The 26,831-nt window shown below is 38.1% G+C and overlaps 1 protein-coding gene across 1 annotated transcript; it reads left to right on the top strand.

The window, feature by feature from the left end:
• The first annotated feature begins 2,960 nt into the window (after positions 1 to 2,960).
• Positions 2,961 to 4,419, top strand: LOC118659071 (heterogeneous nuclear ribonucleoprotein A3-like). Its single transcript, XM_036315142.1, has 2 exons — positions 2,961 to 3,449; positions 3,675 to 4,419. The coding sequence occupies exons 1-2, from the start codon at positions 2,997 to 2,999 to the stop codon at positions 4,203 to 4,205; spliced, it is 984 nt and encodes a 327-aa protein (XP_036171035.1). The 5' UTR covers positions 2,961 to 2,996; the 3' UTR covers positions 4,206 to 4,419.
• Positions 4,420 to 26,831: the final 22,412 nt, after the last annotated feature.

A 26,831-nucleotide genomic window follows, 5' to 3' on the forward strand; every position in this document is an offset into this window, starting at 1 on the left:
AGGGCAAAGCAATAGAAGAGAAATCGTCTGGGAAGGAGAGCAGCCTTGGGCACACAACATTGTCATTTCATTATTTATTTTCCTGGAAGTATGCAGGATTGCTGCTTTCTAGGAGAGGTAAAAGTAATAGGAATTCCTTTCAGTGATTTGAAGGTGAATAAATCTTTCCTTTCCTCTGGGAGGGGCTGATGAACCACCCTCTTCTCATTCATTTATTTTATGGAAGAGACCAGGCTTTTAAAAGTCAACTTAAGGTCTAACATCAGAGATGAGCAATTTTGAAAGCTTTTCTTCTTCTTCTAGGATGTAATCAAATCTATCTTAAGAATTCATCAAGCCTTACAAGGCAAATATTTACAAACAGAAATATTTCTGACAAAGTATCAACGTTACTCAAAGTAAGAGTGGTATGGCTCCCTGGGAAGAACCCAGAACCTGAGGGTTAGGAGACATGAATAGTTCTGGGTATGCCACTGGCTGGCTGGTGGCTCTCCATGAGTTATACAGTGCCTCGAACTCACTTTTTTTTTTAACCTAAAATATAAGCAGAGTGGCTATGTCTCTGGATTTAAAGGAGCTTATGAGGCCCCACAGTCCTCAGAGGTGCGTCATCATCTGCTTTGGAGGCTCAGTGTCAGGGTTCCAGATGGGCTGCCCTCCACTGAGCCTGCTGCTAACTCAGATTTTCCATTTATAGATGTCATATATATTCAGGCATATTAGATTTGCAAAAAAAAAAAAAAAAAAGTAATCCAGCTAAGAATGTTTGAAAACCACTAAGTTAAGATATAAAATAAAATAAACTACACTGAAAATTTCAGAAGTTGTATTTGCCTGGAGAGTAAGGATGTTGTTTCTTTGTCTTTTTACTATCTAGCATATACCAGGTACTCCACCCATATTTGTTACATGAATGCAATAATTTAATGTGCACATGGGAAGGAAATGTGAAAACACAATGGACCATATCTGTCTTGGCACCGGTTTCCACTCCATATAGCTTGTGACATCCAGTAGTGAAGGACAATATGGACTATGTTTGATGGGCAACAGCTACTTTTATTGAATTTGTGTACATAATTAGAAAATCAGCCTAAGAACAAGGTATATTATTATAAAGTCCAGAAAATCTAGACCGAAAAACTGGGAAATTTTGAACAGAGTAGAAAAGTAACTTAGTTTGATTAGGAAACACAACCTAAGGGATAACGTTAGTTTTCAATTTCTTTCAAATAGGAGTGAATACTCCTTTCCTTTCTGCAGTTTATAAAGTCCCAAAACATTTTCTTTGCGTGGCAATATCTACTAGTATTCTATGACCTATTCTAGTCAAAGAGGAAGTTTACAGTTTACTTCCCCATTAAATAATTTGTGTGTGTGTATGCGTGTTGCAAAAACAAGAGAGAAACAAGAATAACTCTAATGGGTGCTTAAAGGTCTAAGATTAAAGACACATATAAATGTGATTCATGGTGCGTGTTCTGTGCACCAAAAAGAATATTCCCAAATTACAGCTAGAAAAATTTTGGAGTAAATTGACTTAAGTTAGGATAAATCAATAGTGGTCTCTGAACTAGAGGGGAATAAATGAGCAAGAACAAATCATTTGTTGACATGACTCCACTAAGGAAAACAACATTCAAGTAACTAATGAGACAGTCTACTGTCTGAGGAATTACCCAGCCTTCAGCAAGGCGAAGTCAGCTTCAAATGCCAGGAGGTTTGTTTTAAAACTGAAAGGAGAAGAAGGATCTGTACTTACAAATTATGGAAAGATATACTATCAACAGGGGAAAAAATTAGAAAATAGCAACCAACTTGTTTTCCCAACACAACTGAAAGGAGAAAGAAGGAAAGCAATTTAATGTATCTTGGTCAAACAAATTTCTTTATCCTTACTAACAGGGCTTGTCAAGATGTTCTGGAAATTTTATGAATCATGATAGACATCAGTAAACTTCTTTATTTCTATTTCTCCCAGCTCATTGTTTCTTTTCTTTTTTTAATCTTTATTATTGAAAATATTACATGTGCTCCACTTTTTCCCCCATTGACCCCTTCTAGTTTCCCCCGCCCCTGCCCTAGGCCTTCACCACCCTCTTGTTTCTTGCTTGACTTTCATGGGAAGTATATAGTCATTTTCATTCTTCTTCTAGTTAGTGCTTGATCCCTGTCATGAGGTTGAACAAACAATTAAGAGGAAAGAGGTATAGTCTCTGCTTGTTTTTTTTTCTCTCTCTCAATATCAATTTCTTTCTCTTTTCTCAGCATAACAACATATTGATGGCACTGAATCATGAATGGACTCTCTGGTCTCTTAAGCTTGACTCCCAAACTACCACTCTGACTATGGTATGCTGAAGGTTATTGTTATATTTGAGACAGCCATTACATTCTCGAGCTTTAATGAGCTCACCTCTGAACAGATAGTAATATGCACAGGGTAAAAAAGAATAGTTTGAATTTCTCTTGAATAATTCTAATGTCTACAATTATTTATTTTTGTTGCCTGTACTTCAATGGTTATTGGAGCAAAAGATTGTTTTTCTCGCTTGGTTTACTTAACTCAGTTTTAATAAATAATAATATGGTACCATTCACTATTATTTTTCTTTTTGTCTTGTATCAAGGTATAGCTGGATCTGCTTAATATTTAGTGTTATATATTCCAGAACAAAGTAGAATCAATTAACCTTAATAACCAAACCCTTAACCTAGACATGTTGCCTCTGCTTTAGTACTTGTTCTATAAAAACTTAGAAGGTGAGTTAGAGTTGACTTTAGCACCAGGGCCAAGTTCATTTTGAAGTTATTAAGATAACATAATGGTCAAATTAACTGTTGAACAAAAATGCCCAGGGTAGGAAACGCCAATAATTATTAGTAAATCCTGTTTAGATTTTAGTGTTTCCCTCCCCGGTAGATTGATCTATCATAGAAAATATTATGGGGTCCCATATTAAACTCGAGTTGGAAGAGGCGAGTCGGGTCTCAAAATGGAGGGCCATGATCCTAAGGAACCAGAGCAGTTGAGAAAACTGTTTATTGGTGGTCTGAGCTTTGAAACTACAGATGACAGTTTAAGAGAACATTTTAAGTGGTGGAAATGGGGCACACTCACAGATTGTGTGGTGATGAGAGACCCCCAAACAAAATGTTCCCTGGTATTTGGTTTTGTGACTTATTTTTGTGTTGAAGAGGTGGATGCAGCAATGTGTGCTGGACCACACAAGGTTGATGGGAGTGTAGTGGAACCAAAGAGAGCTGTTTCTAGAGAGGATTCTGTAAAGCCTGGTGCCCATTTAACAGTGAAGAAAAGCTTTGCTGGTGGTGTTAAAGAAGATACAGAAGAATATAATTTGAGAGCCTACTTTGAAAACTATGGCAAGATTGAAATCATAGAAGTTATGGAGGACAGGCAGAGTAGGAAAAAAAGAGGATTTGCTTTTGTAACTTTTTAAAAAAAAAATATTTTATTGATTTTTACAGAGAGGAAGCGAGAGGGATAGAGAATCAGAAACACCCATGAGAGAAACATCAATCAGCTGCAGGACTCCTGCACACCCCGCACTGGGGATGTGCCCGCAACCAAGACACATGCCCTTGACCGGAATCGAACCTGGGACCCTTCAGTCCACAGACTGACGCTCTATTCACTGAGTCAAACCTATTAGGCTGCTTTTGTAACTTTTGATGATCATGATATAGGTGATAAAATTGTTGTTCAGAAATCCCACACTATTAATGGGCATAATTGTGAAGTGGAAAAGGCCCTTTCCAAACAAGAAATGCAGTCTGCTGGATCACAAAGAGGAGGCGATGGTGGTGGAGGTGGCAGCAGAGGTAATTATGGAGGAGGTGATGGTGGATATAATGGATTTGGAGGTGATGGTGGCAACGATGGTGGTGGTCCTGGTTATAGCAGTAGAGGAAGCTATGGTGGTGGTGGACCCGGATATGGAAACCAGGGTGGTGGATATGGTGGCGGTGGTGGAGACGATGGTTACAATGAAGGGGGAAATTTTGGTGGTAACTATGGTGGAGGTGGAAACTATAATGATTTTGGAAATTACAGTGAACAACAGCAATCAAATTATAAACCCATGAAGGGAGGCAGTTTTGGTGGAAGAAGCTCGGGCAGCCCCTATGGTGGTGGATATGGATCTGGTGGTGGAAGTGGTGGATATGCTAGCAGAAGGTTCTAAAAACTCAGCAGAGAAGGGTTGAATGAGAACCCTTCTTGCCTAATTGAGGAATGTCTTTCCTACCATCTTAAATACAAAGGTTTCTGGCTGGGTAAGGTTTGTAGCTCACAGTAAAACCTGATGACACCATTTGTTTCCCTGCAAATTTATATTACACATTTAAAACTACTAGGTACATTAGTAAAATTGTTCAGCTGAAACTTGATTTTGGAACCACATCAAAAACATTTTGAGCAATTTTTAAAACTTTCCTGCAAATAACCATGAGTGTTCATGTTGAGTGACATGTGGCCTCATGTACATAATTCATTGTTGGTGTCTTTAGGGTAAAGTCAGTTTTTGATGAGAAAGAAAGGGAGTGAACTCAAATTTTGCAGTTTTGTAATAAGCATGACTTAGAACAGAAGCATTAAACCTGCCAGTCCTCGTTCTAGGGAAAACCTTGGGATAAACTTTTTAAATTGCCAGATTGATACAAATATAAGAATGGTCTTCATTCAAGTGGCCTCTTGAATATAAATTCTCTTGCATATAAAATCAGGGAATTATTTAGATTAATGGCATAAATATTTGGTTTTTTTTAGGGTGTGTTATTTGTGTGTGTCATTTAACCTGTTAACCAAAAACAGTGGGGACCAATAACAGTGCTAGTTATTCTAATGCTTCTTTTAAAAAGACAACTTCTCAAAGAATAATTAAACTATTAATTTCTGTGCAAATCAGCTGCTGATTTGATAAGGGGTATTATTGCTAGCCCAAAAGGGCTTGTTAAAAATTGAAATTTGACAATTCATTTTAAAAACAATACTTGGGGGATAGATGCTTAAAATGAAACTAGTTTCTAAATTATAAACAAATGAAATTCTTACATAAATAGGGGTAAGTTTGCCAGAGTTTATTCTCACAAAATGACTGGTTGGTTCTCTAAACCAGAACTAAATCTCTATACCACTTTAGAATGAAGTGTTGAGCAAGGTAATTATTTTGATGAATTTTATTTACAGCATGGTTTTAGTGAAGCAAATTTCCTAAGATAAACATTTTATTTTTTTAAAAGGTGTTGTTCTGTTCAGTCCATCTAAATTTTTTTCATGAAATAAAGTGATTTAATTAAAAAAAGAAAATATTATGGTTATAATTTCAGGGTTAGTCTTATCAAGACTATTTAAATTGTAGAGTACTTTATTTTTAATATTATTAATGTTTTGCAAGGAGCCTGGAACTCTTATTATTCATGAACCTCCAAGACTTCTGAAGACATACATATGAATTTTGGAGGGCCTGGGTGAAATGGTGAGGGACAGAGAGGAGCAACAATCCAGTATTTGCAATAGAAGAGAAGGGAACTTGTTGGAAACCACTAGTTGTTCACTGCTAATGGCTTCCACAGCAATGTCATGAGATGAATTTGGTGGGAGTGAGGAGGGCAGGATTGTGGCAATTATTATGGAATTTTAGGAACTTAGTCATAGAAATAAATAATTTTATAGATAGAAAATTACTCTCTAATGTGATAAAGGTAAGGTGAGTAAAGGTAAGGTGACCATAAACCTTCATTTGTCTGGGACTGTCCTCATTTATACCTGTTGTCCTGGCTAGTTGTTATTAATAGCACCTGAGGTAGCAATCCTCTAAGATGTGCCCAATGATCCTTGCCTCCCAGTGTCCATATTTCCTCCAACATTGCACCAGGTGGCCTGTCTGACCAGTAGAATAAGGCAAAACCGATTGTTATTTCTGAGATTCATATCTCCTCTCTCTGTCTCTCTGTCTCTCTCTCTCTCTCTCTCATTTACCCTCAGGGAAGCCTGATGTCTTGTCAGTTTTCATGGAAAAGTTCTTATGAAGAACTGAAGTTTCCTGCCAACAGCCATTTATAGCTTAGAAGCATATTGTGCAGCCCAGTTAAACCTTCAGCTGACTATAGTTTGGGTCTATATCTTGACTGTAACCTCATTACACACCCTGAGACAGAACTGCTGAGCTAAGCCTCTCCTTGATTTATGCCCTGAGAAAGTGTGTGAGATAATGAATATTTATTGTTTTAAGCTGCTAATTTTTGGGGTAATTTGCTATGCAGTAATCTATAATAATAAAAGTATAATATGCTAATTAACTGGACAGTCGAATGACCTTCCGGACATCATTCCAGACATCCTTCCAGATGAAGCCGTGGCAGTAGAGGCTGAGGCAGAGGTGGTTAGGGGCGATCAGGTAGGCAGGCCAGTGGTTAGGGGCGATCAGGCAAGCAGGCAGTGTGGTTAGGGGCTATCAGGCAGGAGTGGTTAGGGGTGATCAGGCAGTCAGGCAGAGGTGGTTAGGGATGATCAGGCAGGCAGGTGAGCAGTTAGGGGTGATCAGGCAGGCAGGTGAGTGGTTAGGGGCGATCAGGCAGTCAGGCAGAGGTGGTTAGGGATGATCAGGCATGCAGGTGAGCAGTTAGGGGTGATTAGGCAGGCAGGTGAGTGGTTAGAGTTGATCAGACAGGCAGGTAGGTGAACAGTTAGGAGCCATCAGTCCCGGATTGCAAGAGGATGTCCGACTGTTGGTTTAGGCCTGATCCCACAGGGTTGGGCCTAAGCTGGCAGTCAGACATCCCCTGAGGGGTCCCGGATTGCAAGAGGGTACAGGTTGGGCTGAGGGACGTCCCACCCCCCAAGCACAAATTTTGTGCACTGGGCCTCAGTATATAATAATGACAGTACTCCCTTTATCCCCCAAAGTATCTTGATTTGGATAAAAAATTATAAAATAATCTATATAAAGTAGATATGTTAACAGAACTCCAATTCATAAACTTTTTAGAGATTTTTCTCTTCTAGTGCCAGTTGAAGCTTTTACTATGACATTAATATGTAGACACAAAGGTTATCAGGACAGAAGCATTTAATAGTGTCAGAAGTTTAAATCTGTAGACTCAGAATCATGAAAGACAGTGTAGCAGAGTAGTTAAGAATATTGGATTTTTGAATAAAATTTGCTTGGATTTGAATTCTAACCCTACCATTTATTGGTCAAAATGACTTATATTAGTTTTTACCCAGAGGATATACATATATAGACAAGTAAGGCTTGGTGCAGCTGTTATAAATAAGGCTAAGAAAAAAAATTATCTGCTTTTCCAGTATTTTCTAAATATTTGAGAGTTTGCTTTGTAGACTTTATATTCATCCCATTTATTCTCCATGGCTTTTATCAGTTATATGGTAGATTGCTTTAATGACCCTCATTATTTACCTCTCTTTGTTAGCCACACCCTTTTCCAGGTGAGTTTACCACTCCTTCCATCAAGAGGCAGAATATACTTCCCTTTCCACTGAATCTGTGTTAGGTCATATTACTATGCTAGAGTCATGATATAAGCAAAAACTTGAAAAAGTGATGGTGTATTTTAAGTTTTTCTCTCTAGTAATTCTGCTAAGACCAGGAGAAAGTTGTGCCTAGACTAGCCTGCTGGTCCTAGGAGGAAGATGAAATATACTGGAGCAGAGTTGTCCCAGCTAAAGCCAACCTAGAGCAGAATCCCTATGTGCAGATGCATAGGCGAGCCCAGTTGAGTTGAGCTGACCTCTAGCAGACTCATAGACATGTTAACTCTAGTAATAAATGACTATTGTTATAAGCCATTGAGTTTTGTTGAGGTTTGTTATCAGCAATAGCTAAGTGATACAAGCATGACAATCTCCATTTATATCTTTTACTAGTTGGTAAATATATAAAGTAAATGTCCCTTGTAGCTCATATTGTATGGGAATTATAACATTTTATTAACATAAAATATTTTGTTATGTAGGTTTTTGCACAAAGGGACAGACATTTATTTAGCATAGGCCTTTACTTTCTTCAAAATGATACTACTTTAAAAGTAAGATAATCCAATGAATAAATATCTCAAGGTCATTTACTCCCAAGGCTACACTTCTGTACACTTTTTCTTGATTTACAGTACAGAAAGTCAGTCACTAGAGGTTTAGTTTTACAGATGTATAAGTAGTGCATTTTATTAACAAGGGCTGAAATAGAATGAATTTTTCATCTGTCACAGACCTTGTGCTAAAGAAAATGTTGCAGATTTTCACTTGGGGCTTTACCGTTTTAACCTTCCTAGAAGGATTAATGACCATCTATCAACATCTTTTTTTTTTTCTCTTATCAGAGTTTTTTCTTTATTTCTTTATTTTTTTAATTGTTTTATTGCTTAAAGTATTACAAAGGGTCTATCAACATCTTAAAGATCATGTGTCTGTGTATTCATTTCTTTCCCCTATGAATTAATATGTGTCTTTTTTTTATTGACATCAAAAAAATTTTACATTATTAAGAGCTGAGCTACATCATCAAGTAAGCTTAACATGGAAAAGATGTAGGGAAAACATCTAATGGCTATCCAATGTATTCTCTGAAACAATTTTATTTTCCATGAATAAAGACCTCCTGTGGCATTCATTTTTTTGTTAATCATCACCTGATGTTATTTTTCCTTTGCTTTTAGATAGAGTGGAAGGGAGGGAATGAGGAAGGCAAGGGGAAAGAGGTGGGGGAGAGGAACGTTGATGTGAGACATGGGCCCCAACCAGGATGAGGGTTCAAACCTACAACGCATGTTCATTTTCTTGACCGGGAATTGAACCCGCATCCTTTCAGTGTGCAGGCCAATGCTGTAACCACCAAACAACACCTGCCAGGGCTGTGGTATTAATTTTAAAACTATCTTAAATACATATCAGCCATGCAAAATTAATCTCATTGTTTCCTTCTGGAAGAAAAAAATTATTAAAATAATGAATTCTCTACCAAGAATGAAATATACAAACTTTAGAGAAGAGGTAATTTCTATTTAAATTACTTGGCTGATCAAAATTATAATTTATAATTGTTTCACTAGCTACAGTTATTCAAGTTTGCTAAGGGAAGGAGGTTAGTGGAATAAGGGTTTTATTTCCTTGTAAAATTTCCCTGTCTTTGTTCTTTAATCTTGGTAACTTCTGAAGGCTTCATATGATCATATGATACACACATCATACCAATTTCATACTAAGTGTGACATACCCCTTTCTAAAGTTACTGTATGCTTCTGGAACAAATCCTTTAAAGCAGTAGTGTTGGTGAGGTAGTGCTTTGGAGCCTGAGTAGTTTTGGTTGCTTGTCATGATGTTATTTATATCTTTACCCTAAAGCCTGGGAGAAATAAGTAGATCCAAGAGTTTGAGTTGTATATTGTTGATACACTTAGGGAGAACCTGGAAGCATGAGGCTTGTCTACTTTCCTGAATGGATATGGACCTGAAATTGGCTTTGTGAGGGTGAGTGAAACTAAAATGGAAGTCTGAGTAGTCTACCACAAAGATGATTACTACCTCAGTGCAGTCATCTTTAGCATCTGTTTGAAGACTATACTGGGGTTTGCAGAAAGTTTTGGGGTCTCATTCTCTTCATCCCACAGATAAAGATTAACATTTCAATGCATTTTTTTTTTTTACCAGTTTCACAATTGTGGCAAAAGTTTGTGATTGATCCTACTTTTGATTAAAGATGGAAGCCTTTGTTCTATTCACTTTAGATAATAGAAGTTCACCAAATTTTATATAATTTGCATCGATGTTGGAACTTGAACTTTATTTTTAAGAATATTCAGAGCTTTGACATTACATATGCATTCATATTTATTTCTTCTATTTTATATTTTATAGTTACCAACAGTTAAGAAATAGATTTTGAAATGGTATGACAAATCTGAGTTTGACAAAACTGAATCATTAGTGGGCTTTCAAAGAGTCCTAGTCACTTGTGGAAACCGGAAGAATGGGATGTCACTTGCTGATAAAGGAAAAATTCCCTGTGTGATGAGATATGTATTTTGGGTGAGAAGTTGACATTTATATTTAAATGAATGAGGGCCCTCACCTGAAAGTGTCTTTCATGCTGAGTGACATAATGCATAATTATCTGTTATAGTTGTTGATGTGTTTTGTGTACAGATTATGACATTCATCTGAAGAACATCCCACTTACAAGGTTCATGTAATACAACATATAAAGAAACTTGGTGCCCCAGAGTTTTAAAAAGCATTAATCATAGTGGATTAAGATAGCTAATCAGGACTTAGACATTGACCAAAGATTGTCCCGGAGGATTTCTACCTTGAAAACCTTTACAAAATTATGGTTTCTGCTTTCCACTTGACTGCTTCAGTAAACAAGTTCATTTTCTTCAGGAGCAGCTCAAGGTCAATGATATGACTATGTCAGCTTTAAGTGATGTTCTTCCCTGCACATCTACGTTAGACTTCCATTGTTCTGACTGATATTGAGAATGGTAGTGTCAAGAAGAAGCCATCAGAGTGTCTAGGAGGAGATTAAGTAAATAAAAAGGCCAATAATATTGCACATTTTAATTTGTCTTTAAATAAAAATATTTAATTGAATAATTTGTACCTCATGATGAAATGAAATGAAAATTTAAAAATCTAAACAATAAATGGAAAGTAACTATAATAATAAAAGCATAATATGCTAATTAGACTGGGTGTCCTTCCAGATGACCTTCCAGACGACCTTCTGGACCAAGTCCGTGCTGCGAGGGAAGCCTGGGTCCCAGGTGCCAGAAGAAGCCGGTGCCGGCAGCTGGGGGAAGGAAGGCCTACTCTTGCATGAATTTCGTGCATTGGGCCTCTAGTTACTCTATAATGAAATATGCAGAAGAATTAGGCTAGGCTGTGGTATATTACTCTGGGGGGGGGGGGGGACGGGAGAATCAAGCTAAAAACCTAATTAGGTTAATCTCTGTAAATTTTATAATTTCTGTAATTAATTTCAAATGGAATTTCTTAATCAGTTTTTCTCCTTTGATTCTCCAGGGCTCTTCATTGTAGGAAATTGTTTCAGTGCTGTGTCACAGAGCCTGGATTCTTGAAGTCCTGGCTGAGTCACATGTCTCATGCATGCTGATCTGAGAGACATCTGTGATGAGCCTGTACAGAAAGCTCATTTGCACAGCTGATATGAGGCTGATGAGTGATTCTGAAGTGAAACAGGTTGGGATCCAAAATGGAATGATTACATTTCTGTTCTCATAAAATACCTCATAACCTGATCTATTTGTTGAATTTCTCAAGGCTTAAATGTATAAACTCTTCCAATATATTGTCCCCTACAATTTGAAAGTGAGTTGGAGGATTGATTCAACTTTCAGGAGAACTCAAGCTCCTTAAACCCACTTGGCTTGCATATACTGAAATTTAGATAATCCTGAAATTTGTTTCAATCCTTTATTTAGTTTTGTAGGAACTTTCTGGTCTCTGATGCAACAATGGCAACTTCTTTTTCCCCAAGCTCTCCTTTTTTTAAAGGAAAAAATAATGTCTATGATTTGTGGCAAAGATCATGTTAAAAAGCATCTTTCTCCAGTAATATGTGTATGGCCTAGTGCTCATTACTGGAATATACTCTATAGTAAATGACAAAAGTAATAAAGAGAAAATACTATTGGAAGCAGGTGACATTAAAAATAGTAAAATTTTGCTTTTGTGGTCTCTTTTCTAAATGGCAAAATGATGGCTAAAATAAAATTATGCCACTTTAAAAATGAATTCTGAACATGAAGCTGAAAACAAAAGCAAGGCATTTTTATAACAATACTCCATTATACTACTTCTGAAGAATTAGGAATATCTATAGAGTACTTTTGAAGCCATTGACTTGTATAATCCCCAAGGCATTTTTTCTGCCCTTCTCACTACATATTACATACTGTAGGCATAAATTCATACTGCTGATTTCCATCCATGTATCAATGACTTAGATAATAGTATTGAGAACTATGTGAAATACATTTAAAGTATTCATGAATACTTTAAATTGTTGTATGAATACTATCTATTTTGAAAAACAAAGCAAGATAATTTATCTTACAAATTAGTAATATATTGCAACAGTGCTAATTATAATTATGCTTATGCTGTTATAATTAAGCCATATCATGATTAAGAGTCTGTCTGCCTTCTCAATTGTAAATAAATATTTGAAGCCATTATCTTAGGATTGCATGCAGTTTTCAGGGAAGAATTTATCTTTGCCAACTATAAATCAAACCTTAAATTAATGAACTAAATTTGCTATTTTCTGCAGTTGTCATTATAGTGATGTGTGTGGAAATTAAGACAAGGGTTCATAGTCTTAAGTCACTTATGTTAAGCAGAATGGAGAATAAAACAATAAACACTTTTAATAATGATAATAATAATAAAATGGCTGGAAAGAACTAGCTTTTGGGACTAAATGAGTTTACTATCTATCTTTATTCTACTTCAGTGAACTTAGCTGTAGATAGAGCTTCAAATATACCCAAACAATATCTTGTTCATGAATTGCTACAATTCCTATAATATAGACAGAAATGAAGTATCATAGCTGGCCTCTTAATTTCTCTCTATTCTTGGTGGCACCATTTAATTCACTCTGGAATTGATATAATCTATTTCAAATAAAAAATCACCCATTTGATCCCATCAAATCATTAAGAAATATTTGTGAGGCCACCATATTCGTATACTTTAATAGACAATATTTCTCCTTTCAATGGTCATTTATTGAGTACAAAGTATCTGTATTGCTATGTTCTGGAGCATAGCTCCTGTTTTTATCAAGCTCATGAACTAATACAAGAGTTGGGAAAGCAAAAAGACACTTGCTGTGTATGGTATGTACTGTGGGAGAGAAGGTATAAGGTACTATGAGAAAAGTGAAAAAGAAGAATACCACCTAAATCACAATGGGAAACCAGGGAAGATTCCTAGAGGAGACAATAGCCTCCTTGAGTTTTAAAAGAAGACAAGGTGCTAGGTAGATTAAATAAATGAAGGATGGATATCCTGGGGAGGGGGAACATCAGGCAGAGGGAACAATATGGGCAAAATATAGGATAATAATACTGAGTGCCATGTATTAAGTCCTTGCTAGATGCTAATTTACCCCTGGGTTCTTTTACATACATTTCCCCATTTAATACTTTATAGATAGGAAACTGAAAATTTGCGAGGCTAACAACTTTCCAAGGACACACTACCTATACATTGTTAAGATGAGGACTTAATCCTATATTCCTATGACTCTAAAGTCCATTGTCTTAATGTCTACTCTGCTGCACAAGATAATGTATTGCAGGAACTGCTTGTTGTTCTGAATTTGTTAATTCATTCATCTGTTCGTTCAACATTTACTGAGCCAGGCATTGTGCTAGATCATAGAGATATAGTGTAAATTTAGAAATGACCTTTTCCCAGAGAGATATTTTGGCTTAATAGGATGGATATGGCTATGTAAACTGTGACAAAAGTAAATTAGTGTAAATATTAGAGAGAATATATGATTTATTAAGGATATATATGAGGTTTAGTATGGTGACAAAGTTTTGGTGGGCGTGGGAGTCAGTGGATGGTCAGTGGATGGCTATGTTGTAGAAATTAAAATGTTTTTGAATTAATTTAATGAATGAATTTATCAATTAAATTCCAGCATAAAGATCTATTTGTGAAGTCCTAATTCTTATCCTGGTCTCCTGGTGACATTTATATATTGAAGGAAATGAAAAAGTAGAGCTTCCTTTTGTGAAATAGGTCATTATCTATACTTGGGATACGAACAGACTTATCTCTCTCTTTATCTACTCCTGTAAGTACTGCCAGAGTGAGAATATGATGGCTAACATTGCTACCTTTTGAATATTACACACTAGAGCTCACTTTTTGTGAGTTTTGGTTTTTAATTTCCCCTGAATTGCTGAGTTTTGATTCTTGGAGACTATTTCATTCAGCAGGACATGGTGAGGCTGCATAAATGATAATTGAGTTTGATCATTAGTAAAGTTCTTATATGAGTGGTTAAGCAGAATTATAATAGTAAATCCTTATTTCTATGTCTTAGGCAACAATATCTCTCATCTCACATGCTTTCTTAGAACCTTGTCACTCCCCTAAGGGTTGGAATTTATGTCTTCCACCTTTGAAGCTGGGTTGTCCTTTGTGACTGCCTTGACCAATAGAGTCTGGCAGAAATGAGGTTACATGACTCTGAAGTTAGGTCATACATATACAACATACCCCTCTCCTGTTCTCTTGGAATATTTTCTCTCACAACCAAGCTGTAAGGAAGTCCATACAGGTGAGTGGAGAGGACACATGTAGAAAATCCAGTCTAAGTCTGACTCTGAAGGCAGGAAAAGACAGATGTCCCAGTTCAAAAAAAGAGGGGTGGAGAAATCAATTTCTCCTTTACTCTATCTTTGTGTTCTATTCAGGTCTTCAATGGATTGGATGAGGCCCACCCACACTGGAAGGCAATCATCTTTACTAAGTCTATCAATTCAAATTTTAATCTCATCTAGAACCATCCTCACAGACATACACAGAATAATGTTTTACCAAATACCTGGTCAATCTATGGCTCAATCAAGTAGACACATAAAATTAACCATCACAGACACTAAGTTTGAGTTGATTTATTCAGAAGAAATAGATAACTGGAATTCCCATTTCTCTGTGTTAAAGGCAGCAGATTTTGTAAATGTAGTGATTAAAGTATAAAAAATTATGTTTGAAAACTTAAAAACATCACTTCCCTTTCCTTAATAATCTATTTGATGGTCACAGTCATATTAATCACATCCCTGTATTGATTTGTATTTCTAAGCAATTCTTGGTATAGAGATACAAATAAAGATTAAAAAAAAAAAAAGGAATAGATTTCTTCTTCTTTCTACTCTCTCCTGAGCAATTTCATTCTTAAAGAAGAAAAAAAAAAAGAGAGTTCCAATCAAGGCTAAGTCAATGCTGTCTACAAAAGACTCACTTCAGATCAAAAGACACACACAGGCTAAAAGTAGAGGATGGAAAAAGATATTTCATGAAAATGGAAATAAAACAAAACAAAATATAGGGGTAGCAATACTTATATCAGACAAAGCAGACTTTAAAACAAAGGCTGTACCAAGAGCAACTCCACTTCTGGGTATTTACTTGAAGAAACCCAAAACACTAAATTGAAAAGACACTTGCACCCATATATTTATTGCAGCATTATTTGCAATAGCCAAGATATGCAAGCAACCTAAGTGTCCATCAATAGATAAAGAAGTGGTGCACATATATAATATGACTCAGTCATAAAAAATAATGAATTCTTGCCATCTGGACCTAGAGGGTATTATGCTGAGTAAAATGTCAGACAGAGAAAGACAAATTCCATATTATTTTACTTATGGAATCTAAAAATCAAACAAGCAGAACAGAAACACATTCATAGATACAGAGAACATTTTGACAGTTTGTAGATGGGGTGAGGGCTTGGAGGGGATGGGTGAAAAAGGTAAAGGGATTTAGAAGTATAAATCAGTAGTTACAGAATACTCATGGGAATGTAAAATACAGCATAGGAAATATATATATATATATATATATATATATATATATATATGTATGTATATATATATATATATATATATATATATATATGTATGTATATATATATATATAAAATAGAGAAATATGCTAATTAACCGGGACACTGTAACAGGTCGACCAGACAGGAGGAGGTTGTGTGTGCAGCGTTGGGGGTGGGGTGGCAGGGGCCTCCGTGCACCTGCGCTAGGGGAGGGCCTGATCTTCAACGGCCGTGGCTGCTTCAAGGGCTGGAGAGGGAGGCAGGGCCTGACGCTCTATCCACTGAGCCAAACCAGTCAGGGCTAATTTCTCTTTTTTATATTTATTTTTTTAAAAGCCATGGTACTATTGACACTTTAAGCCAAATAATATTTTGTTGTGGGGCCATCCTGTGCATCCCTGGTCTCTACCTGCCAGACACCAATAAACTCCTTCACTCCTCCCCCCAGTCATGACAACCAAACATGTCTCCAGACACTGTCAAATATCCCCTGGGAGATGACCTTACTCCCTGTTGAGAACTGCTTCCCCAAACTTACACAACACTAACATTATAAACAAACAAACAAAAGACAGAGGTACATAAGCTCTCCTAAATGTTGATCAACAACATATTAAAAACATTTAGAGTTCACTATGAATTTTACAGCCTGTTAATTGTTATGGGCTTTGAAATGTAAGTTATCAGCATCTCTGCATTTAAATTTGTGATGTGTTATGTTGTGTGGATAATGCTGTTTGCCTAAAATTAAGATCCTAATGCCCACTGTGTACCTTGACATTCATTTTAGCCTTGGTGAATTGATTAGCGTGTCTAACAAGAGAGGCACTGAGAGCCCTCTTGGCCGCCTGCTGGACTATGTGCACACCCCTCTTGTTCAGAAGTTGTTGAACAATAATCCACTGTTCCAAAGGAGAGACCTCACTACAGAAGAGATGCAATTAAAAATAACGTGCTGTGTAAGCTGGTTACCGCAGTAGCAAGCTTGGCTTTGTGTCCTTGTGCTGTGTGAAGGGAGAGCCTGCAGTTTTAACAGAACTCTTCTTGTGTCCATATTAGTCAATGCTTTTTGGGTCAGTCAGAAGTTTGACTGATGCTTTTATGCTGACAGAGAAACTCTGCCAGCTAAGAATAGAATAATAACAAAAAGAAGGGATAATAATAGACAACTGCAGCTCTCATGGCCACAGACTTGTCTGGAGAGTTTGTCAACCTCGGTCAAGGAGTCAGCAGGCTGGTTTCTTTTTAATTTGGACACACAACACCTAGGATTTTACTTATAACTTTGCATGGTGTAGTGAGCTGGTTGAAGAACCACTTGTCAAATGGTGTGTTCATATCCCCTGAAACTGAATATGTTTCCTCATTGTTTGGAGCACATTTTCTTGGTCCACCTCTAGAGACTCTCATAATAATTTTACAGCCCAGGAAGGGAGAGAGAGCTCTTAAAAAGAGTCTTCTTAATGATCAACCGACTGTTTTAGGGTTTTAACATTACACTGATTTAGAATTGCTTTGTGTTGATTTTACTCCGCCCACTGACCCCTCACACATCATCTGTCTGTCCAGGCACCTGACCCACCTTCTCCACGGAAATGCCGATGACTCTTCCTTTTCCCATAGCAGCTAGACTCTTGGTTTGATTTGTTCCAGGCATTTAAGTAAAAACAAGCAAACAGTGAGACGTTCTTTCCCTTTCTGTCCTTTACTTTTCTTGGGCCCATGGCTTCTCTGGGGTGCTGTGCAGCAGGTGGAGAGATGATCGCTGCGGTGTCAGCTTGTGAGCAGCTTACCTTAGTGATTCAATGTGGAGATCAAAGAACTGCATGGGTTTGTAAGACAAACACACCAAGATCCAACTTTTTAAAGTTGCCAAATTTTCATAAATCTACACAAAGACAATGTAGCCAAAGGAAATGTGTGCCTCTTTTTCATTAAAGAACTAACAATGCAATTTTCAGGACCATCAAGATTGTTATGAGGCCAGATTTGTGCACAGATGTTGAATTTCAAACTCATTCAAGAGCTTAACAAAGGGTACATGTGGTTAAATGACAGCAAATAGTCAGGAAGTACTATTTTTGAAGCATATTCTTTCAGTTTACCTGAATGACTAAGGAGCACAAATGACAATTTTACCTGCATGTCAAAATAAGCAAGATTCTCAGGACTTTCAGAATTTAGAAGCCAAGACAATGAGAAAATGATTTAGAGGATTTTAGAAATCCACAGATAAATGGTGAATTGTAAAAATTCTTGTTGCTAGCTTCTTCCATAAGAAAAACTGTGGGTAGCATTCTGTTATCTTGGCTCTTCTGTACTGACCTGACAAGTGGGAGGTATAGGCACTTGTCACATTTCTATATGATCATTGTTGAAAGTGAGATAACTATGCTATGACAGTTGAAAGTGATTGGATCTTTGAAGGGAAACCCATATTTTGTATTAATGTAGTTAGTTTGTCAGGAAGTTAATGGATAGAGAGAGCACTTATTGAGCACTTATTATGTTCTAGGCAGCATGGCTGGCACTAGGAATATAGACACTCAAATGCACAATCATTGGCCTCAAGGAACTCACATTCTAGTGGAGAGAAAGACAACTAAGCAGATGTCTGTGAATATGTAGTAAGTGCTAAGATGGAGCCACTCCAACCCAAGTTGGAAGAGGAGTTGTTGGGTTAGATAAAGGGTTTGAGAGAGGATGTGTTAGGGAAATCTTGAAGGACCAGAGACACACAGTCTGCTGAGGAAGAGGGAGCAGGCATTCAAGGAGTTTGGGTTAAGACTTTTCTTTGCTTCATGGCTGCTTGGAATTTATGTAGGGGCTGAAGAAGAGTCATGAGAATGGTTTTGATTGGTTTTATGCGGCAGAGGTCTTGTCCTGAGGGAGCTGCTCCAGATAAAAGAAATGCAATAAGGCATAACCTATGCTAATAGGTTAACCTTCTCAGGGCTCTTCCTTGTACTAAAGACTAAGGTTTTTTGTTTGTTGGTTGATTGGTTTCTTAAAAAGACAGAGAGTTCCATATGATATCATATGAAGCCCATTGTGGCAGCAAGGCACATTATTATTATTTTTTAATTGTTTTATTGCTTAAAGTATTACAAAGGGTATTACATATGTCTCCTTTTTCCCCATGCCCTTGACAATCCCCTGGCCTCCCCTACCCCCCAGTGTCTTATGTCCATTGGTTATGCTTATATGCATGCATACAAGTCCTTCGGTTGATCTCTACCCCCCACCCCCCACCCTCCCTGGCCTTCCCGCTGTAGTTTGACAGTCTGTTCAAGGCAGCTCTGCCTCTGTATCTATTTTTGTTCATCAGTATATAATGGTTTTTATTATCCATGAATGAGCGAGATCATGTGGTATTTTTCCTTCATTGACTGGCTTATTTCACTTAGCATAATGCTCTCCAGTTCCATCCATGCCGTTGCAAATGGTAAGAGTTCCTTCTTTTTTACAGCAGCATAGTATTCCATCGTGTAGATGTACCACAGTTTTCTAATCCACTCATCTGCTGATGGGCACTTAGGCTGTTTCCAGATCTTAGCTATGGTGAATTTTGCTGCTATGAACATAGAGGTGCATATATCCTTTCTGGTTGGTGTTTCTGGTTTCTTGGGATATATTCCTAGAAGTGGGATCACTGGGTCAAATGGAAGTTCCATTTTTAACTTTTTGAGGAAACTCCATACTGTCTTCCATAGTGGCTGCACCAGTCTGCATTCCCACCAGCAGTGCAGAAGGGTTCCTTTTTCTCCACATCCTCTCCAGCACTTGTCGTTTGTGGATTTGTTGATGATAGCCATTCTGACAGGTGTGAGATGCTACCTCATTGTTGTTTTGATTTGCATCTCTCAGATGATTAGTGACTTTGAGCATGTTTTCATATGTCTCTTGGCTTTCTGAATGTCCTCTTTTGAAAGGTGTCTATTTAGGTCCTTTGCCCATTTTTTGATTGGATTCTTTATCTTACTTTTGTTAAGTTGTATGAGTTCCCTATAAATTTTGGAGATTAGGCCCTTATAAGATATGACATTGGCAAATATGTTTTCCCACGCAGTGGGCTTTCTTGTTGTTTTGTTGATGGTTACTTTTGCTGTTCAGAAGCTTTTTATTTTGATGTAGTCCCATTTGTTCATTTTCTCTTTAGTTTCAAGTGCCCTAGGAGCTGTATCAGTGAAGGAATTGCTTTGGCATATGTCTGAGATTTTGTTGCCTTTGGATTCTTCTAGAATTTTTATGGTTTCCTGTCGTACATTTAAGTCCTTTATCCATGTTGAGTTTATTTTTGTGTATGGTGTAAGTTGGTGGTCTAGTTTCATTTTCTTGTATGTATCTGTCCAATTTTCCCAACACCATTTATTGAAGAGGCTATCTTGACTCCATTGTATGTTCTTGTCTCCTTTGTCAAATATTAATTGAGCATATTGGTTCGGGCCGATTTCTGGGCTCTCTATTCTATTCCATTGATCTATATGTCTGTTCATGTGCCAGTACCAGGCAGTTTTGAGAACAGTGGCTTTGTAATACAGCTTGATATCTGGTTTTGAGATCCCACCTACTTTGTTCTTTTTCAGGATTGCTGCAGCTATTTGGGGTCTTTTTTTATTCCAGATGAATTTTTGGAGAGTTCGTTCTAGATCTGTGAAATATGCAATTGGTATTTTAATAAGGCACATTATGTTGAAAGAATGACAAGTGTAATTTATTTGATGAAACAATCAGAAAAATAATGATTATTAGGTACCATTTAACCCATGTATTGACTGCTGCTTGCTTGTGTAGATGAAACTCGTGTTTAATAATAGATAAAAACTGGATTCAGGCACAGTTTCTAATTGCTTTTCAATCACAAGGCAGTGGGATTTTTTTGGATAGAAAAGTGGTTCTCAACCTTTTTTTGGCCATGGCCCATCTAAGCATCTTTAAAATCCTGATGCCTTCCCTATGACATATAATTCTTATTATTCAAAAAGTGACTCCTATTCACATGGAGGAAGCCTAAAAGGCCACCAACTTGGTTTAAACAAGCTTCCAAAGAACATGGCATCCATGAAAGCAAAAAATAAAAGAATGAAAGGACTCTTGAAGTACTGAGGAAGAAATCACAAAGAAATTGTTTAAAAAATAATATGAAGTGATATAAAAAATAGCAAATAAAGTTTCAAACATATAATAGAGAACTAAAATGCATAAATATGTCACAATAAACTTATTTATATACTATATGTGAGGCCCTTAGAACCATAAGGACTGCAAAAAATTCACTGTTAATAACTCATTCTCAAATTGCCCCCTTTACAAATCAAATTGCTTCCCTGTGGGGCATGTGCCCCATGTTGGGAACCACTGGGCTAAACAGATTTCAAACGATTCCCAGAAGAACCATAAATAAGCTGCCAGAGAGCTATGTGTAAAACTAGCCTTTAGGAGCTTTTGCCACTAACTCTATGATTGAAAGAATGCTAAGAATTACATTTTCAAGTGACAGGGTCAGAATTTGTCTTAACTAAAGCTAGTGTAAAATTTTAATACCAAAATAAGAACATACACATTACCAGGTCTTTCCCTCCACTATTAGTAAGGATTTATAAAACAACTTTGTCACGAAGCCTGGGCGGATTATTTCTATCAGACCATAACATAAAATGCCATTAGATGTTCAAGGCTTGCCAATTAAGTGTTTATTTTTGCAACAGAGGCAGCAGGCGAGCAATAAAAGTGTGTCATTTCCCTCCTCTACGAACTGCAGAGCTGGCTAGCAGCAGATTAACTGTATGAAAGGAATTTCTTATCTTTATGTACAAATCATTCCTTCAAACTTGGCTTCCTTCTTAGTCATGTTTTGCTCTTTTGCATCTTTACTGATTATAAACCCAGGGATGTTGTAAGTCAGTTGGAGAAAGGCTCTTGTCCTCATTAGGAGGGAAAAATACATATTAGAGGGACTGGATTCTAGACAAAGAACTCTGGACTTCAGAGAGCTATTTAGCTCAGAGAGAAAAGCTGGACTGAGACTTTAAAATAAAATGACAACTAAGAGTCAGTGGCTTAGGTCAGAAGGTCTAAGAAATCTGAGGCCAGCTGCACTAGTATTGCCCCACTAGTGTATACATTTTTACATTCTCCTGTAAGTTGAATACTCCTGCCGACTCCTATTAATTCACCTCAGCCCTAGCCTGCAGGGCCTGGAGGAGGTCTAACAAGCGAGTGTGGCTTCTGCTGTGCTGGGAAACCCCAGGATAAGGAAAGGTGCAGCAACTCCCGTGGAAGGAGAAACTGCGTTAATACAGGGCATGGCGCCTGGTGCTGCCTTTGCGTGACTTTTTAAAAGGTGTCCCTTCTGGGCAGGGCAGAGCTTGGGAGAGCAGAGTGCAAGTTGGATTTCAGCCCTGACTCACCTCAACCAGACATAGCCTGAGTGGCCTGTGTTAATAGAGGCCTGTGAAGAGAGGCCTCCACAGTAGCTGTAGAAAACACTTGCCCTAGATTCTTAAATTCCAAAAGGAAGGTTCAGGTCTGCCTTTCCCTCTGTTTTATCGTGTGCCTAATGCAAAGTCCAGCTCAAGAAATATTTGATCTATACTGCAACTGGTTAGCTAACAAATAGGTGAGTCTCGGCTGAGAATTGTGACTTGACTGTATCTCACCCATACACTTAGGGAGGGGATGCTCCCATTGTGATAGGCCTTTGGATTCCCTGTAGGTCTAGCTATTGGCTGTTAGGGTAAAAAGTCTCTCATTGACATGCGTGACTTGCTTTCCAACTGCCTCCTTTCTCAGAAGGGGCTATGTAAGTACTTCAGTCTGTTCTTAACCATGATGCAGCCAAGCCACTACAGAGATGTGAAAATTCATCAGAAGTTCCAAGTGAGGCAATGCCGAGGGCACTGAGAAACGGAGAGGCACCGAGGGGCAGAGATTCCTCTGTAGAGACAGCGAGTGGGAGGTACCTGGTTGGTAGGGACACGTTTCTCCTTTCAGGGCACTTTTCTCCTTGTGTCTTTTCCTCTCTAGCCACAGGGGCATATCTTTTCTGAGCAGGCGAAACGTTCTCCGTTTTTAGCGAAGAGGTTCCCTGCTCGCTTAGTACCTCGGCCATCAGAACAAACATTTGTGTGATGAAGCGGGGCTCTCCTATTTGGATAGATTACAGCAACTGCACACATGCGACCTGTGAAGAGTTTCCTACGTACAGCCCAAAGCAACTTTCTTCGGAGCATCTCTACTTTGTATTCAAACTGGGTTCTGTGCAAAATGTATCTTGCAAGCCCCTTAGTGCCAGAAACCAGAGGTAGCATTCTTCGTTTGAACCCACGTATCCCTTCTCTTGCTTCTTGTTCCCTGCTGTACTCGTGTTTTGACTCCGTGGATGAATTCGATGCCCAGGAGATTTGATATCCAGCTTCTTCCTCCTCCACCACTGACTCAGAAACTACCCATTTTGCCATGGAGACAGATTTGAAATGCTAGCAATATTTTTAATTTCTTTCATGATCTTCCTCTGTCTCTAAGAAATTTCTAACCATTGACTTCTAAATTTGTAATCCTTCTGGAAGTTATTTTTATCCATGTGGAAACTTGACAGGAATTAAAATTTAGTAAAAATTTCATCATGTAAAATGTTTTTCTGTAAGGGCCTGAATTGGGATCTTTCAGAATTTTATGTGGTGGTGAGGGAAGGGGGATGGTGAAGGAAAGAAGGCCAATAAATGCTTTTCAAGCTACCTTAGACTCTCTGCCTGATCTTTATGAAAATGGCATTTATTTAGCTTAGTTTGAGAACAGATAGTATGCACTATGTAGAAGAGGGTACATAGCAAGCTGATTTATTTTTCTTAGCCAGATATTTTATCATTCTTGAATATGACCTCATTTATAGAAGAACTACAAATTAATAGCATGGCCTAGCATCATCATTATCTTCATTGGGGTGGAGTTATAGAGAGGTGGTGCTGAGGATGTGTGGGTTCAAGAAGTCGTACTCAGAAACACTTGAGGGGGTGAGTGGCACATAGCCAGGGAGTCCTATTTACTAGGCCAGCGAAGGAAGCTGTAAGTCCCATTTGACTAATCAGCAATTTCTCTTCACAGCAGAGGGAATTTCAGCAAAGTGTATTTAGGAAAAGACATAAAAATGGCTTGGGGAGAGGCTATTAAGTCTCCAGCTATACCATTTGAGATTTAATAATGACCCTTGGCTATTTCCTATAAGAAAGTACCACCCTGACTAGCTTACATCAGCTCAGATCCTGCCCTCATTAGCTTCTGGGCTGTCAAGATCATGACTTGTAAATTTTCACCCTTCACCCTGGTGTAAAAGCTCTGTTCTCATGGTTACAGAGCACATAGAAAAGGAAAAGCATTTATTTTTCAGGAGGTTTAAGTGATTGGAATACTGGGCTCAATGTTTTTCTTTTGAACTATGTCTGTTCTTATGAATGAGTGACTAGATTAAAAAAAAAAAAAGAATGAAATTTACCTGAGGTGAAAATGTAAAACTAAGCATTAATTAGCCTAGAAAAAGAACAATTAGAAACTGAAAAAAAAAAAAAAAAAAGAGCAAGAGCAAAGAGACGACTGGTTTTAAATATTTCTATTATTATTATTACTAGAGGTTTGGTACATGACATTCATGCACTGGGGGTTGGGGGAGTTCCTCAGCCCAGCCTGAGCCCTCTTGCAGTCTGGGACCCCTTTGGTCCTTAATGGGTCCTTAGCGCTGCTGTGGAGGCAGGAGAGGCTTCCGCCACGGCTGCTGCACTCGTCAGCCATCAGCCTGGCTTCTGGCTGAGCAGCGCTTCCCTTGTGGGAGTGCACTGACAACCGGGGCAAGCTTCTGTATTGAGCATCTGCCCCCTGGTGGTCAGTGCTCATCACAGCTGCTGGTTGTTCTGCCATTTGGTCGATTTCCATATTAGCCTTTTATTATATAGGACTAGAGGCCTGGTGCATGAAAATTCATGCACTGGGGGGGGGGGGTGCCCTCAGTTTGGCCTGCCCCCTCTCACAGTTTGGGAGCTCTCAGGGGATGTCCTCTGAGGGAGGCAACTGGCTGATCAGGGGAAGGCGATGCCTCCATCACGCCTCTGCTGCTGCCACTGCCAGCTGCCACAGCTTGCCTGAGCCTTCTGCCCTCACAGTGGCAGCCGCCATCTATGGTTTGCATGATCCTTGGGCCGGCCCTGGCAGTGGCAGCAGCCATCCACGGCCTGCCTGAGCCTCAGGCAGATGCTGCGGCTTTGTCTGGAAGGATGTCTGTCCAAAAGAAGTCTGCCCTAATTAGCATATTACCCTTTTATTAGTATAGATTATTATTATTCAATCCTCACCTGAAAATATTTTTTCATCAATTTTTAAAGAAAGTGGAAGGGAGGGGGAGAGACACAGAGAGAAAAACATTGATATGAGAGAGATATATCAATTGGTTGCCTCCCACATATGCCTTGATCAGAGCTGGGATTGAGCCTGCAACCAAGGTATGTGCCCTTGACCTTGAGTGGAATTGAACTGGAGAGACTTCAGTCCACAGACTGACACTCTGTCCCCTGAGCTAAGCCAGGTAGAGCTCTTGTATTATTTTTAATTAAAATATAATAAGAATCAACTTTCTTATACATTAGAAAGCCATCTACATTTATGGAAGGTTGGTTTAAAAATATGTAAAATATTAGTTTCCTTTGGTGTGAAGTCTTTCAGAGGAGGATGAACAAGAAATATAAGAAAATAAATATAAAAAATTTTTTGCTAATAAATATATTAGCAAAATTTTGTTCTTCTTTTGATACCTTCTCCATTTAGGAGAGAATCTATAATTATGTCCTCTGTAAGATGCAAATCAATAATTACATTTGAAAAAATTTTCCCTCTAAAGCAGTGGTTCTCAAGCTGTGGGTCACGACCCCTTTGGGGGGTCGAATGACCCTTTCACAGGGGTCACCTAAGACCATCGGAAAACACATATATAATTACATATTGTTTTTGTGATTAATCACTATTCTTTAATTATGTTCAATTTGTAACAATGAAAATACATCCTGCATATCAGATATTTACATTATGATTCATAACAGTAGCAAAATTACAGTTATGAAGTAGCAACGAAAATAATTTTATAGTTGAGGATCACCACAACATGAGGGTCACAGCATTAGGAAGGTTGAGAACCACTGCTCTAAAGCAAGAAGTATGACATAAAAATACATTTAAGATGATAATCATAAACTTCTGACAACAAAATAACAGTATGCACCAATCCAGGATGTGTTGGGAACAGGATAGGAAGGGTAATACATATGGGAACATGCCTGGGGGCATGCTAATTAGACTGCACGTCCTTCTGAGTGTTCTTCCGGACTAAGCCAGGGCTGCAGCCATGGGATAGAGGCAGCCACAGCGGCTGTGAGGAAGGGATCCTGATCCAGGCAGCTGCCCGTGGCTGTGAGGGAGGGATCCAGGCGGCTGCCTTTAGCTGTGAAGGCCCACTCTTGCACGAATTTTGTGCATCGGGTTTCTAGTATTATATAAAACAGCATCAAATACAATTTGGTGGTGCCTGGTAATAAATAGCAGTGTGAGACATTGCTTAATGATGAAAACTTCGTTTAGGAGGCAAGCTTTGTTGATCACATACTAAATGTTACCCCATTCTGCAAACTTAAGTTTAGGACGTGGGCCAAGACTCACAGCAATTTTCTTTGAACTGGTTCTCACTCCACTAGGCCAATCTACTTTCTATTCTAAAAATATCCCAGAGAGAAGTTAGATACTGTGGCATTGTATAGAAAGGACACTGGACTGGAAATTTAAAATCTTGACTTCTAGTTTCAACTGTATCACGAATTAAGTGTCAAATTGGACATATTAAAAATGTTTTTGGGTTTCAGTTTTCTCATCAGTAAAGTGATAGGTATCTTTCCAGCCATAATATTCTACAAGGATTGCCTGCAGTTTCTCAAATCACCGTGGCAAGGAGAGAGGGGGTACATCTGAGGCCTCAGGTGGAGATTTTGCCCCAGAGGGTCTAAGTCTATGAACATGTACCTAGTCTGTTGCCTTCTTTATCTGCGATATTGTTAGGAGATTCTGATTGGTAAACCTGGGCACTGGAGGAGACACAGAGTAATTTTAGTAATTTTAGAAATGAAGTGAAGTTAAAGAATAGAAATTGTATAAAGTTAA

This window comes from Myotis myotis, unplaced genomic scaffold (assembly GCF_014108235.1).
Source record: "Myotis myotis isolate mMyoMyo1 unplaced genomic scaffold, mMyoMyo1.p scaffold_m19_p_1, whole genome shotgun sequence".
In the NCBI taxonomy this organism is placed as follows: domain Eukaryota; kingdom Metazoa; phylum Chordata; class Mammalia; order Chiroptera; family Vespertilionidae; genus Myotis; species Myotis myotis.